We start from the raw sequence: 15644 nt of genomic DNA on the forward strand, positions 1-15644 counted from the left end.
ATGTACCTATCAGCTATGTGCTTGAGATCAGATTGTAGACATAACCACATTAGAAATGGGAGAGTGCTTGCTATCTTCATACTTTTATACTTTTTTCTTTTAGCAGAAAACACATATTTTATTTTGTGATATTTACTGGAACTGACATATAATTTAGCCAACAGTAAGTAGTTGGTAATTAGCAATGGTCATTTACCAGAGACTTTCAGTTGCCTGGCAATCTCCCTCCAGTCAGCTGCTACCTTATTTAGGTTTTGTAGAAAAATGTGGAGATATCATATAGATAATTTTTAATATTTTTTAAATATTTTGTTCATAGGATTTATATTAAATTTTCAATGAGACACAAACAGAAGTGCTTTCGCTGAATGTTTTTTTTTTTTGCAAATGAAACAATATCAAATGAAAACTTGTTTTTGCGCTGGAGACCAGGCTCCTCAAAACATACAGCACTAATACTGTTAAAGCCATGAAGTCATGTAGGACCCCACCCCCAAAAAACAAAAAGGTTTGACAAACTTGATGGCTTGTGCTCCAGGTCGTTGTGTGAGTGTGGACATGAGCTCTCCCACAGTCAGCCTGATGATCTCATTTTTGTCCTTGCTGTCTTTGATGGACACAGACAGCTTCTCCATGTGGAAATTGACCTTCATGTCCTCAAACTACAGAGAAAGGACAACATAATACCTAATTTAAGTATGTAATACAGTAATGGCATTTTGATGAATTTGAATAATATTATTTATGCAGGACGGAAAACCAAACGGAAGTGTATTATTAGGTGACAAGTGGGTGTCGGGGGGAAGTGACTCACATCCTTTGGCAGGTTGGGATTAGCAGCGGTTTCACTGTATCCAATGGCAGTGTAGAGTTTGGCTTTCTCAGCAGGGGTTAACAGCTCATCAAAACCTGAGACAGAGAGACAGGGCAAGAGAAAAATTAGGGAACAGAAATAACACAAAGAGTTATAAAACAGCATTAGCCACACCATACAGTGTTCCTACAAAAATATACTGAAGCACTTTGCTTTGGTACCATTAGCTGTATGTGCATATTATCTTTTGTATATGCATGTTTTTCTGTATTTTTAACATACCCTTAAGTCTCTACAGCCTACCTCCAGTCTTAACCTCCTTTGTCTCCGTATCAGGCTCTCCTCCCCAATTCCACACCCAGCTTAACCAACCCTGAGACTCCTCTTCCTCCATCTTAAGCCCAGGACGGTAAATGCGGAGGCCTGCCTTGCTTGCCTGAGGAGTAAGCCAAAAACCAAAGAGCCAAAGAGAGAATTAGGAGCTTGAACTTTCTAACATTTCCAAACAAACAAGAAACACATCATCTCACTCTGACTTCCAGACTGATCCAAACATCTTAACTATTTTTCAAGTAAATGTGTTTTCCACATGTTGGCAGCTTACTTCAGCATATTCTTATTGAGTATGAAGGCTATACGTTTAAGCTGTTTTCTCTGTTCAGTCAGTGTCAGTCCAGAGGTAACTCAAAGACCCACATATTAAATAAATCAATCAAAAACAAAATGTTTTTCTGGTGGCCACTTATATTTACTAGCAATAAATTGTATGAGAAATGTTCTGTTTTAAATTTCAGACTGCAGCAAAGTGCCAAAAAAAGCCAAGATCATGTAAGAGTTTCTTACTATTAGTTAAGTAAAAGGATTTGACAGCTGTGTTTCAAGAGCATAATGTTTGACACTTTAGCCAAAACCTTCAACCACTAGATACAACTGCTGATAAGAATGACCACAGCCAGTTTTGTGTTTACTATTATCACTTTGGCCATATGTGGTATGTTAGCAGAAACACACAGAACATTTCAGAAAAGAAATTGTACTGTGTAGCAAAAGTTTTAACCCCTTTTTTCTGTGTCTGTGGAAAGCTTTAGAATACTGGAGACATAAGGATCAAAAAGACATTAACATTTCAGCCCTGAATGTGTTAACTACAATGCTGTACGCAATATGATTAGTGCTGCAGCACAATGTAAGTCTACAAAGCAGAGATGCCAACTATAAAGTAGGTGAGACAGAGCTTACCTCCACCTCCGCCTGCTGTCTGGCCAGCGTGATGTTAAAAATATCCAAGGTTTTCTCAGGTTCCTGGGCATAGATACAAGACGAGCTGATTAGAGCTTTCAGAGGCTTCCTGCTACCGCATGCAGGAATGAATCAATTACTAAACGTCCATTATTAATCACATAGGGGAAAGATGCTGCTTAAAGATCAGAGAAAAGACCTATAGATTTTATGTTGTATTTCTCTGAAGAACATCATCAATCTCAAATGCACTTCAATCAATCGCTTCATAGGGCTGAACACTGGATAAGTGGACAATTATAGCAAGAGCAAAGCATCACTGAAAGGATATTGATAAAGTGTATTTAACTACTTGTATATTATATTGCATTTATATTTCATAGAGGCAATGAATTATGGTAACTTTAGTCAAAGCCGAAACAGGAGGTCTGGACTTGCACAAGCAGTAGTGTCCCACCAGAAATAATTTGCAAAAGCTAAAATAAAGATAGAAAATAATGGACAGAACAGAAATCAAAATAATATTGGTATGGAAAAGCAATGTAATATTTTTAAATTTAAAATCAACACATCATAATATTGAAAAGAAAGTCAGATGATAAATTCATCTAAAACTTGGCAACATTGAAAGAAAAAACAGAAATATGTAGCATTTACTCCTTCTCTTAATATCACATGAAGCTGTCAGGGGTTCTTATATCATGATCTTAACAGATAAAAGTGGGAAATTGAACATCTCCTTCCCCTCCCCCCTGCTCAGCTCAGTGTAGCCTTGTCTCACCTCTAGTGCCTTAAGCAGCTCCTCGCTGGGTTTCTTGCTAGTGATTTTGGTCTTGTAGAGCTCTCTGTAGCGTTTTACCATCTGCCGGTGACTGCGGATATGCCGCCATGACCACATGTGGAGACGAGGCTTCACGTCCACCTCCAGGATACCTGTAATCACGTACCTCCACCTGCAAGGAAAGGTGCGTAGAAGCATACAGTAAGTTTTACAACCTGCAACATGAAGTACCAACACATGCCACAGTGGTTAAATGTCACACTTGATTTGGTCAGATGGATTTAAAAAAAATCAAAGTCAAACTGTAAAAGTGTTTTCTGACCATATGTGGGCGTTCTTGTGAAGGTGGACCACAGGTCTGAACTTCCTGTACGGCAGATTCCGCGACATCATATCCACTGAACCCAGCAGCTCCAGGATGCTAATGTACTGAAAAAAGAGGAAGTAAGCCATTACTAACTGGCAACGAAAACTGACACAAGTGCAGTTATAATCACTGAGCAACTTCTAAATTTTTTGCTTATCTTTTACTTGTCTCTTCTTTTTTCTCCCAAAAATATTTTTTTTTAAAGCGAGCTTTTATGAAAAACAAGTTCATACACAACACACACCAACCTGGGGTCTGTTGAGTTCAATGGCCACCTCCCTGAGATTGACCATTAGATCCACTTTGGGAGAGGAGTGATCCAAATCTGACCTAGGATTCATCTGCAGTTTAGCATCCGCTGAGATGGGACGAAAAACTGTGGACCAGCAACAAGGAATATTTTATTTAAAGCAAATAGTTAAGCTTGGCATAATGAGTCTATAAAACTCTGGAGTCATACATGGCTTTCTGTATGGGGAAAAAATGGACATGAATTTGCAAATATGTTTTGTGTAGGAAGCTTCAAAAATCTGTGAGCCTGTGCTTCAAAACAAAATCTGCTGAAATGTGCTAGAAATCTGTTAGAATGTGTCAGTCATGATGGTGCATCAAGCTGTGTGATTCACACAATTTTTTTTCCAGGCACTGCAGTGTCAGTGCACAATATTCAAAACAAAATCACTGTCTATATGCAAAATACTGATTCACGCATGTAACACATGGCTTTAGCTGAGTTTCATTTGATGGTTTCAACAAAACTTTCAAAGTGAGTTTATTCAATAACAGTTTTTAAAAGTGTGAATAAAGACTGACAGTGAGACACTTACTGAAGTCGTGGTTGACAGAAAAAGAGCTGTGGGTGTCAATGCTGCTCTGGAGACATCGCTACAAAAAAGACAAAGTGAGAGGAGTTTTCTTTATTCAATCTTTTTTAACCTCTTAACATATTTTATCTCTTTTTGTCACTGTTTTAACAACACACAGAAGTAAACCATTGCAACACACAGATATACACACACCCTTCCCACTGGGCTTATTTTAGAGAGAGCTTTTGTGGATGAAATATATAATAAAAAATGTTTGATATCAGAAGCATTTTAAAAAGCCTTTTGCCAATATTCACCCAGTCAATTTAGCAGTAGAGGTTTTAAATTCAATGAAGCAGAATAAGACAGACAATATCTCTACCAAATCCAAGCTGTTGGAGACAAGGCACAACACAGTTAAAATAGGGAGACTCACCAGGGCCTCATCTGGACTGTGATTGGAGAACAGAATTGAGTTGACATTCCAGTAAGCAAACAAGCTGTCCAGTTGAACCAACTGAGAAGAAAGAAAACAGAAGCAATTAGATTGGTACAGATATTTACCACTAGGTTGAATACTAACTGACAGTGTGCAATATTTCTCAAGTTTGGATCAGAGCCCAAAGTTAGGCCAGAAGAGGAAATAAAATTGGATCCTTGAACAATGGCTGACAAACCAAACCATATGGCTTTAATTGCTAAAAAAAAATATCAAAATGTTAGCTTAAGTTTGAGTTTGAATCAAATACAAAAATCATACTGTGTCACACAGGATACATTTGATATCTCCAGTAAAATAGACAATGCCTATATTTTATAGGTTATAAAATACAGGCATAGCGGACAGATTACGTAGCTGAATTTCTTACCTTGTAGAAAAGCCTGGCATTCTCATCCAAAAGACTGGGATTCCAGTTCTTGTCAGATGTCTGTAAGGTAAGATAAGATCATATATGATATCCTTAATTGTCCCAAGAGGGAAACGTTGCTTGAGCAATAGTGCTACACCCAGCTGCAATCAACCTGAAGCAATACTTAGCCAACATGACATTACAATCACACACACAGACATAATAAATCACATACAGTGAAGGTAAAAATATACAACAAAGATAAAAAACAGAGAAAATATAAAGTATTGCACATGCCTTAAGAAAGATATAAATACACAGGAATTGTAGAAATGAGCGAGAATTCATAAAAAACATAAAATCAGAATTCATAATTGACAAAACAAAGTGCAGTGGTGCCTACTTGCATACCAAATTCACAAGTGAGGATTAACCTGCTTTCTTATTAAGTACTATTATAGATGTTAGTAAGAAGGAAAGCCTGAAGCAGTTGCTGTTACATTAGCTGGCTCTGTAACGTCTGCATGAAGGTCATAGTTTATATTCAGAATACAGATGGGAGAGAGACGGATCCTTCAGAAGTCTGTGTGCATGTCTGGCAGTTGTCTCATAGATGGTGTAAAGGAACAAGTTATTTTTTTCCTATCACCTTTGACAGAGTATTAACCATGTTTCCAATTCTCGATTTTAACTGGGCTGTGAGGGTCTTGTGCTATGATGTCATAACATATCTAATGATGCCTTCCTGTAAAATGTTGACATATCTCTACAAAGATAATGAAGTTTTTGAATCAGCCTAGCACACATATGCTAAGTGAGGCCACTCCATATTTTCAGTTTATTGTCCCTTTGCATGCCCAAGTGCTTATAAGAGCATCTGCTAAATTTCACTATCACCAGTGATTACAGGGCAATGGACTCTCCTCTCGGTGGGGTCAAATATGATTTCTTGGGTTCAATTAACATTAAAAAATGAGGTGGTAGCTTTCACATCAGGACTTTAAGGTGGCAATCTCCTTGTAATACACTGAGGGCTCCACAATCACCATGCAGCACGAACTAGAGTCCTGTCATAAGTCAAACAAGCAGTGAGATATACAAGCCCCTATTAGATTACTTTCAGCTTTTACATATATATAATTCTGTTAAAGTTTGATGTATTAATTCATTATAACGATCAGCTAAAATGCTGGGTGTAATACAGGATATATAATCCGACAGGTGGGACATGACAATGCATTACCTGAAGGCTGAGTTTTTTAAGTGACACTCCAAATGACAAAGGGCAGTTTGGATTAGTGACCTGTGGAAACCAAACAACAGAAATTAGAGTCAAGCCTTTGGACTGGTTAAGACTACATTATTGGGGGACTGTAAAAACGTGACCATGTCCTTTTCACTGCATTTATCATGTACTGATTTTTTTTTACACAATTCAAAGTCATGCTGTACATAAATACACCACTAAGTTAACTAAGTTTGTGTACTTACATCATCTTCATAGCGTACATGGATGTTTGAGATCTTGACCTGCAGGTTTTTGATGACCTGAGTGACAAGCTTCTCCACAAAGGTGTCCTGCTTTTCAATTTCAGGGTTCTCTGTCAAACAGATAAAAAAATGAGACCTAATTTGGTCCTGCAGTTTTCCCAAAGCTGTTCTGAAGAAACTGACCCCTTGCTCCCTTATAATAAAGGGAGGGTTTGAAGAAACCTTAGCTCTCATTACTGCTGTTGAAATTCAGTGTACCTATTATAAACCTTTTGATATTTGCTTTGAAAAACATGCTGTCACACCATCAGATGGTGTTATGTTATCATTTTTTGTAATATTCTTTTCACCAGCAGTAGATAATTTTGTCTGTTTGGCTAAGAATGTCTCTGAAACCTGTTAAAAACTTACCTAGAAGCAAAAATGCCTCACTTTAAGCAGTTACACACACACACACACACACACACACACACACACACACACACACACAGAATATTCATCAGACTTACATGTTTACACTTTCACACCCACAAAAGGAAAAAATGCTTAACCCTGACCTTGCTCAGCAGCCTTCAGCTTTGTCTCTTCTATCCGCTGTAACTCCCTCTGACGAGCTTCCTGGAGCTGCTTTTCCTCCTTTTCTGCATCATACTTTATACCTAGAAAAAATGTGGCGAGATTATTTGTCTGCACGCTTCAATGTGTTTGTCAGTTGTTGAAATTTAAACACGGGAGCCTAATCATGTTAACATCAACATGCACGTTAGTATCTTTCAAGCACTGTATGTGTTCACTAAAATGGTGGGAATCAAAAAAATATGCGAATAATTTTTATAATGAGAACTTAAATATCATGTTTTTTCATGCATTTAGTTGGACACAAATGGTGATCTCACTTGCTGTGGGAACTATGAGCAGATAGACACCATCCAGTGTCGCCTCTACCGACTGGGTGTAGAGGTTCTTCCATGGTATCTTTAGCTCTAGCCGTCCTATTAAAAGAAATACAAAGTGAGAAAATCTTCCCCTGTACTGAAGGGAAGGTGGCAGATGGGGAGAATAACTACAAACTCACCTATATGACCGGCTCTCACTTTAAAAGGAATGTCAAGTTGACTCTGCAAGAAAATAACAGTAAATCATTGTAACACAAATACAGTGTGAATGCCACAATGTAATGGCAGAATAAATGTGCTTACTTATGCATTTATTTGCAACTTACCAAGGCATTCTCCTTTATTTCAAGATTTGTAAGCACGGCGTCACCTGTGATGACAGGAGTATTTGTTTACTGATTGTTACTATGTACACTCTGATAGGTCACCAAGATTATTATTGTGTATGAGGCTCATAGCAACACAATCCACTCTAAAGAGGGGGTCTTTGGCCTTTATCTATTGATTTACCACAGCACTCAGGCTAGGGAAATCATGTATTATTAAAGCTATTCATGACACTTTGGTAAGGACTTCACTCAGTGGTTTACTTAACAAGTTGCTACAAGTTGGTACATGTGTAGCAGTGGCTCTGAAACGTCTCTTCTAATCCTCTTATTCGCCCGGATCGTATAAACAGAGCTGTTAGTGTCTCTGGTTTAGCTTGTGAAAGGGACTCAGTATGAAACCAAGTGGCGAGGTTGAACCTGGCTGTGTAAAAGGGTGTGACCCCAAACAGCTCGCTTCTCTGAAACAGAGCAAACAGCCTTGCAGCAGAACATGAGGCACATTGACATAGGGTAATCGTAGCAGTGAGAAACTATCACAACTGCCTGGCCTATCAATAAACTAGTATTTGGCTGCACTGTTTTGCTCACAATGTACAGAAAACGCTGAGCTAAATAAACTGACACTGACAGCTGGGGCAGCCTCTGTCTGTCACTCGGCTGGTGGCTAACGTTTGTTAGCATCAGCTAACTAGCTTGGCGAGCGAGCTAGTCCACTAAAACCACAAACACAAGTTCACTTACCTCCCCATATACCCAGCTTCAGCTGCGAGCTATCAAGGTTGACAACGTAGTCCCCTAAAAACCGGTTGAGGACATCTACCACCAAGCTTTCGAAGACCATTTTGGCGTTTCTTTCATCTACCTGTCACCATGTTTACATTCTGAGGACTCGCTTGAATCCAACGTCAGCCGAGGACGTACTGCGGTGGGCGGTGACTACGTCACACTTCCGGCAAAATTGTCCTACTGCTGCAAAACGTCCATGTCGCAAACAAGTCCCGCTCCTGCAAGCGGTGTCAGGACAAGTTGCATCTCGAGCAGCAAATCAGTGCTTACTTCATTCGTAAGTGTTAACATTTCTGACGTTATGCTGCTTAAGTAAAAATACTAAATGCATACTTCTTACAGAGAGAGCTGACAAGTTAACTTGCTAATTTTAGTCTGCTAGCTATATTTTTTGCAGACATTACATTAGCCCGTTTTAGCTTTTGAAAGCAAATTATGTCGGCTGAATTAAAAGTATTTTAACTCTGGCAGCCAGTAAGATAAACCATGTTTTTTTGTGAGAAACGTTAGTGATGCAAGTCAATAACAATATCAGTTTTCTTTCTGTCAGGAAAGTCTAACACATTAATCACTGGTGGTTAATGCATCTACAGTGTTTCTTTTAGAAAGGTTAGTACTCGTGCAAAACTCGGGTTTAACGATAGTAGCTAGAAAAAATACATGATAATGGATTTTTGGAAAACATCCATTATGAAAATATATAACAACTCATAACCAATCTCGATATTGATATATCAACTTTTTTTTATTTACCTGGTTTTAGTAATAATCAAGTGTCTTTTGTAATGGAAGTAACATATGTACATACTGTTATCCTGATCAGCAGATACAGATACAAAATTCCGTGCTTTTCACTGTATGTGATATAACTTCAGAGTGCAAAAGAAGAAAAAGCCAATATTTGCAGATACCAATGATGTGCCAATATTATCGTGCATCCCAGTAGCTAGTCATATCAGCTATCTTTCTCTCAGAATAGTTAGTGGTAATATCGCTGGTAACTAAAATCATAAATAATCCTTCAGACAGGTTCCTGTAGTAATTACAGGTATATACTAATATCAATAAGGCATTTCTTTGGCAACTTTTTTGTGTTCAATACTGGTAGGTAGGTACCATATTGCCTGACACACAACAGCTTTCACTTGTTTTTGTGTCCAATACAATTATAGGTCAACATTTTCAACAGATAATCTCTCTGTCACAGAGCAGTGCAGTCTTTAAATTAGTTCATGGTGCTTGTCAACTGTCACATGGTTTCTTTGTCTCACCATGACACTCCACACTCTACTGTCCAACACAACAGTAGTAAATGACCTAAATTGCCTTGTAATTCTCGTTGGATATTGTTCCTTTTAAATCATGTCATGGTTGTCAAGTGATTATTCGAGGAATTATTTTCTTTTGTATTTCAGCTGAAATGGATTCTTTCTGTCTGCGGTCATTGGAAAGTAATCTCCGCAAAGACCGCCATCCAGATGTTACAAGGACAGTGCACAATATGTCTCACAATGAGACTCGGGACATGTTCATGGCAAGACACTTGGAGGAATTAGAAAAGAGTGGGACTGGAAAATTCACATCTATGAAAAAAAGGGGATCAGACCAGATCCAGTGGCGCTGTGAAAGAGGCAATAAATGTAAAGGGAAGTCAAGCGGAGATCCCCTGACCACAAAGGCCAACGGCTGTGGAGCCTATGTCTCGTTTACATTTGTGAGCAAAAATACCTTCAACAACTGCATTGTGCGCCTAATGAACAGACACTCAGGACATGACCTCAGTAATCCCCAGGAGGATCATTCCAATCAGATCAACAGTGATTTGATTGCCTACACTCATACCTGCTTTCAGCTGGGAGACTCAGATGCAGAAATCCTGCTTAAATGCAAAGAGTGGGTGAAGGCCCAGGGAAAGAAGGGTCGCACAGATCTGCAGTACTTAGTTACTCCTAAGAACATAACACTATTAAAAAAGAGCTTTCAGTCACAGAACAGAATAGATGTTGCTGGCAGTGATTGCGCTTCTGTCGATCGACTCGTCAAAACAGAGTTGAAAGACCAAGTTATTTTCTATCAACCTTTTTCACACAGTGAGAAACAGTCACTGGTTATTGTTTTAAGTTCACCCTGGCAAATTGAACAGTTAAAAAAATATGGCCCTGAGATGATATATCTTGATGCTACAAACAAGGGTGTCACACAATATGGATTTGCATTCTATGCTGTAGCCATAAATTCAGACGAAGGTCGGGGCGTGCCTGTTGCCTTCTTTATCTTGAGCGAGGAGTCATCACAATACTTGTCACTATGTTTGCAGAAGTTGCAAGAAGCTGCCGGCCCATTTCAGCCAAGGTAACTAGTCTAAAATAATGAACACCACAAATTTGTCCAAATTGTATACACATTTTTTCTATATATAATATCTCTTACGTAAAAAGACTAGCTGCTGAACAAGCACAATCTGTTACAAAGTCCTTGGTAACAATGGCAACCAGTTACTGTGGATTTCTCAGCCTTTTAGCAGAGAACGTGATCAATTTGAAGCATCATGAGCACTCACATTTCACCTCTAGATGCAGTAAATGTTCATGTCACAATACACATCACATTTCATTATTTTATCTGAATATGTTTGTTTTGTAGCAAGTACTTTTGATGTTGCCACAATCTTTAGTGTTGCAGATTTCTCCATCTTACACTAACACAGTATTCTATTTCCATCTAATGTCATGTGTTACCAATGTTTTTACCTACTATACCAATGTGCAAAAATAGGGATTCTCTTTTGAAAGTGGTTGCCAGTGATTACAGGCAGCCATATTGAAAGAAGACAAACTCTACAAACATTCTCTGCACAGCCTCTGTTGTTTGTGTTTACAGGTGTGTCATGATTGACTGCGATATGAAGGAGATCGAGGCAATACACAGCGTGTTTCCACATGCGAAAACACTGTTGTGCTGGTTCCATGTTCTCCAGGTAATTGAAAGTTCCCATACAGGAAATAATTCAAAACAGATCACTGGACTGTCATTGATTGTACTTTTATTGAGACCAATTTTTCATGTTTACTTTTGAAAAGGCTATCCATCGCTGGATGTTGCATCAGGAGGGTTGCAGAAGGGACCCGGAAGTACGCTACGAGGTCATCAGGTCCATGGTCCTGCTGAAGCAGTGTGCACTTGTAAGTAATTCATAGAGTGCCCCAGAGATGACGTTTTTCTGTAGGCTGATGTGGAAGTTAGCATCACCTTGGTTCCCTCATCAAAAAGCCTGTGGGATTCTTCTATTGGATTTTGGAATACTGTAGAAAATGAGCTCTATGGTAAACAAACGTTTACAATACTTACACATTTTGTTCAGTAAGATGATCTTCACAAATGAACATCACTCAAAGGATTTTTGAAGTCTAAATGCAATAGCCAGAAGTAAAAAGCTTATGTTAGGCTACAAATGACACACACCACAGTTGCACAATTTAACGTTTCCACCACCATGAGGCTGTAAATCCATGTTCAGCACAGCTTCGTGTGATGATGTTATAGTCTCTCATTTAGCCACTTGTTTGCAATCACCCTTTTTTATGGCACATAAAGCTTCAAAGGTCGCAAGTAGGGTATTTTTTTTCTAACCAAAAAGCCATTAAAAAAGCCCATTGACTTTGAGACAAGGGAGCCAGAGGTACTGAAATGGTAACTTATTTCCAGGTTTTAGGACGCATTACCGGGGACACTCTTTTATTACAATGCTATTCCCTTTTATTTGCATTATGACCTGCAGGGACATTCTCTCTACTGTACCTTCAGTGTCCTTGAACTGTACCTACCAACATATCACAGTGCTTTGGCAGTGCAGAAAGCAGGCATTTCATTGGGTCACAACAGATCAAGAAGGCAAAACTACAGCATATTCCAGTGTCCTGGAATAAACCTCCTGTATACCCACTTTTAACTCACCCAACACTGCCACGTCATGGCTACCTGCAAAACAACGCTATGAAAGTAAAGAAGGAAGTTATCCTAATTTCATTTCTTTAACATGCATTTCTATTATTTCATGTTATCTGTGCGATAGAGTAGAATGTAGTTCATAGACCACAGATAAAAGATATCAATTTTGTAGAGCAAAAAATGTAGAAAGTCATGGGTAAATTTATCATTTAGCCTTTGCATAATATGATGGCATTAAAGCAGGTCCTCATATTTGTATTTTTTGTGTAGGCAAGTGACTTTGCGGAAAAAGCCAAGGAGGTCATGCAGAGGCTTGATGCAATGACTGGCAACAAAACCATCTCCACACATCTGCAAACCCAGTGGCTCCAACATGCAGAGATGTGGTCCAATTATGGACGAGGCGTTTTTGATCAGAGCAGTGACACCAACAACTTAGCGGAGAGGTTTGGATCTTGAATCCAACTATATAGCACAATTTAATGTGATGTTTTTTGGTTGGCTTTTTTTTAAACTTTTGCTAGTTACATTCATTGGCATGACAAAGAAAGAAATGCTAACGTGATGCTATCTCTGTTGCCAGTTTCAGTTCACACCCTTCTTGTCTTAAAATTATTTTTCAGCATGAAGTATCAGTTTCCTCCAGGATATGCCAACAGACATCTTGATGAGCTGCTTCTACTCTTGAATAAAAAAGTTGTCAACTACTACAGGTTTGTAGCATAACAGCAGTTGATCTAAGCTGTATTTGCTTTTCTGAACTCCAGTAAAAGGCCTGTGCAGTCAGCAGTTCTGGTGACCCTCTTACTATTGTCTCTAAATATTAATAATAATAACATTGTTTTTTATAGCATATATAATGCACAAATGCAGCCCTAAGTGCTTAACAAAATAAGATCGGAAGAAAAAATGAACAATAACAGGAAACAGCAGTAGAAATCGTGAGAGAAAAACAACACAAAACAAAGAAACAAAAAACTGTTTGATCACAATACAACAAAACAGTGACAATAATACCAGTTAAGTAACCCAAATTGAAAAGGTCTTTATTTTTTAAAAATTCCAAGATAGTTTCTAGATCCAAGGAAAGGGTGGATGTATTTATGTATTGTTTTTATTTTAAATATTAAGTTTAAAAGTCACAAATCACTAATTTTATTTCCATGTTCTGTATCGTTCATTGTATTTCCTCCTTGAAAGCTACCTGGACAACCTCCACAGTGCTGATTGGATTCGAGACTCTCGGACAGAAGACACAGTGGAAGCTGCATCTAGGATAAAGAGCACAGAGTTGCTTTCCCAAATAAAAGTGAAGAAAGCTGGTTTGTATTTGGTTCCTTCTGAAGTTGAAGGAAAATACTATGATGTTGATGTTGTTGCAATGCAGTGTCAGTGTGCTCTGTCCATTAGAGGAAATTTTTGCAAACATATTCTCCTGGCCAAAGAAAAATGCCAAGAAATGGGTTTTGACGTGGATGAACTCAGAAAAGAGGTGGCAAGGTCCCTCTTTAATCAACAAAATTATGAATGGGACGGACAGCATCTGATTGTGCATCATCAGAATAACTTTGGAGTTGTTAGTGTGCAGCCTAAACAGTGCACATGTCTTGCCAGTAGCTTTAAAGAAATCTGTGTGTGCCTCAGACTTTCAGAGATACTACTGCAAGATAGTTTGCCAGAGAAAAGTGACAACCAGTTGACTGAAAGCAACGCTGTCAGTGTAAACCAGTCTGAAACTGTGAAAGATATGATAGCAGAGCTGCATGATTGGTGTCAGAGCAGTGATTACAAGGAAACACCTGCAATACTCACCGCAGTTAAAAAGGCTCACCACTTAGCATTTGGACAGAAAACCAGTAACACAAGGAAAAGAAAAATGCAAAGGCTGCATGAATAAAGGCACAAAGTAAATCATGCAAGAAAAGTGTGAACCACATGCATTCATAACATTGCAGGAAAATAAAGTTTTGTGCTGTAGGCCTGAAGAATAACTGGAGGTAGTACACAGAGAAAAAACTTATGTGGAAACAGGAACTTCAAGTCTTTCTATCCCAAGGGTAATCTTCAGAGTGACAGGAGTGGCATAGTCAACAGAGACGTAGGGAGGGTGTATTTGTACCCTTAATATTTAGTGTTGTATGTATTCTTGTGTGTTGACAGGTGGAGGTGTGGCCTTTAGTGTCTAATCCTATAATGTTTAATGTTTTGTTTGGTTTTATATTTTACCTACCAGCCTCTACCTACCTCTTCTTGTTTTATATAAAATACGTTTAATGCACTAGGGGTGAATTACTGCAGATGTATTGAATATCAGGCCACTACCAGACACAACAAGGAAATGTATATTGGTCGATTTCCCCAATTATAAAGGTTAATACCAAGAGCCATGTGTAACATGACAGATATTAAGCTCAGCACTGAAATGGAGAGAAAATGATTATATATATCTAATCATTTATGTACCAAATCTTTATGTCTGAAATGTTCAATAAAATTGTTGTAAACCTCAATGTTGTTGTTGGTGATGGCAGTGAGGTTAGTTTTTCTCACACATATTTATATATGGGAATTTACAGTCTGACTTTTAAGGCACAGGAGTCCCCTGCATGAAAGGGGTGGGATTTCTGTCAGAAGGGGCTTCTGGTAGAAAGACCTGAAAACAAACTTGTCCCATGTGCTATAACACATCCATGATGTGCATGGCTGCAACACTGAAGGTGAGAAACTGAGGGTAAGTAGATAGTAAGTGCCCTTAAGCAGGCTTTTTAGTTGCTGTGCAAATATACTGTCAAAATACCATATCCACAAATTAAAATCCTTCGATTTAATGATGCATGAATGAAACTAAACAATACATTGACACTAATTTTTTCATTAAATGTGTTCATTACTCATGTCTTTTATATAAATAAATTCATCTCTCCTGTGGTCCCATTAGTGACAGACTAATTGAGTAACATAAGAAAACTGTATTTTTAAAGCACATATTAAATCAGTAGGCCTACCAAAAGAAGTATTTCAATACTGAAAAGATGGCCCTTTAGTAAAAACTAGGCTGCCTATTCAGTAGGAAGATGCAAATACCTTTTGAATTTGGTGTTATCCCACCAGTGGAAACAGAGGAAAGTGTCAGTGGCATTTACTTTTTGCTCAAGAGGCAGAAAACCTACAACTACCTGTGTGCACGATTATGTGACAATGCGCCTGCGGGTAGTACGAGTTTCGTCATTGACAATATAGCCTAGCCGCTGGTTGGTACCGGTAACTCTCTTTAAATAGTACATCCATGGTAACAAATGACTTGGAATTTGTTAATGGTAAGCTACATGTTTCTGA

General features: G+C 38.4%; 2 protein-coding genes across 5 annotated transcripts in view; one reads left to right on the top strand and one right to left on the bottom strand.

The window, feature by feature from the left end:
* Positions 1-8483, bottom strand: part of vps13a (vacuolar protein sorting 13 homolog A) — a 42828-nt gene extending 34345 nt beyond the window's left edge. For all 4 annotated transcript variants that reach the window (XM_042489053.2, XM_042489052.2, XM_042489054.2 and 1 more), the window contains exons 1-17: positions 8316-8483; positions 7572-7615; positions 7425-7467; positions 7246-7341; positions 6907-7008; positions 6350-6459; positions 6102-6161; positions 4877-4936; positions 4444-4524; positions 4029-4086; positions 3450-3577; positions 3157-3263; positions 2835-3006; positions 2054-2116; positions 1118-1250; positions 815-909; positions 520-662 (exon numbers count right to left, since the gene is read on the bottom strand). In XM_042489053.2, the coding sequence (XP_042344987.2) occupies positions 520-662; positions 815-909; positions 1118-1250; positions 2054-2116; positions 2835-3006; positions 3157-3263; positions 3450-3577; positions 4029-4086; positions 4444-4524; positions 4877-4936; positions 6102-6161; positions 6350-6459; positions 6907-7008; positions 7246-7341; positions 7425-7467; positions 7572-7615; positions 8316-8415 (1595 nt within the window). In that variant the 5' untranslated portion in view covers positions 8416-8483. The remainder of the gene's footprint in view (positions 1-519; positions 663-814; positions 910-1117; positions 1251-2053; positions 2117-2834; positions 3007-3156; positions 3264-3449; positions 3578-4028; positions 4087-4443; positions 4525-4876; positions 4937-6101; positions 6162-6349; positions 6460-6906; positions 7009-7245; positions 7342-7424; positions 7468-7571; positions 7616-8315) is intronic.
* Positions 8484-8515: 32 nt separating this feature from the next.
* On the top strand, positions 8516-14818 carry LOC121943907 (uncharacterized). Its single transcript, XM_042487508.2, has 7 exons — positions 8516-8637; positions 9776-10712; positions 11241-11337; positions 11441-11542; positions 12579-12754; positions 12932-13021; positions 13509-14818. The coding sequence occupies exons 2-7, from the start codon at positions 9781-9783 to the stop codon at positions 14203-14205; spliced, it is 2094 nt and encodes a 697-aa protein (XP_042343442.2). The 5' UTR covers positions 8516-8637; positions 9776-9780; the 3' UTR covers positions 14206-14818.
* The last annotated feature ends 826 nt before the right edge of the window (positions 14819-15644 follow it).

The sequence above is a fragment of the Plectropomus leopardus genome, chromosome 4, assembly GCF_026936395.1.
Source record: "Plectropomus leopardus strain MGB_pleo_1.0 chromosome 4, ASM2693639v1, whole genome shotgun sequence".
In the NCBI taxonomy this organism is placed as follows: Eukaryota; Metazoa; Chordata; class Actinopteri; order Perciformes; family Serranidae; genus Plectropomus; species Plectropomus leopardus.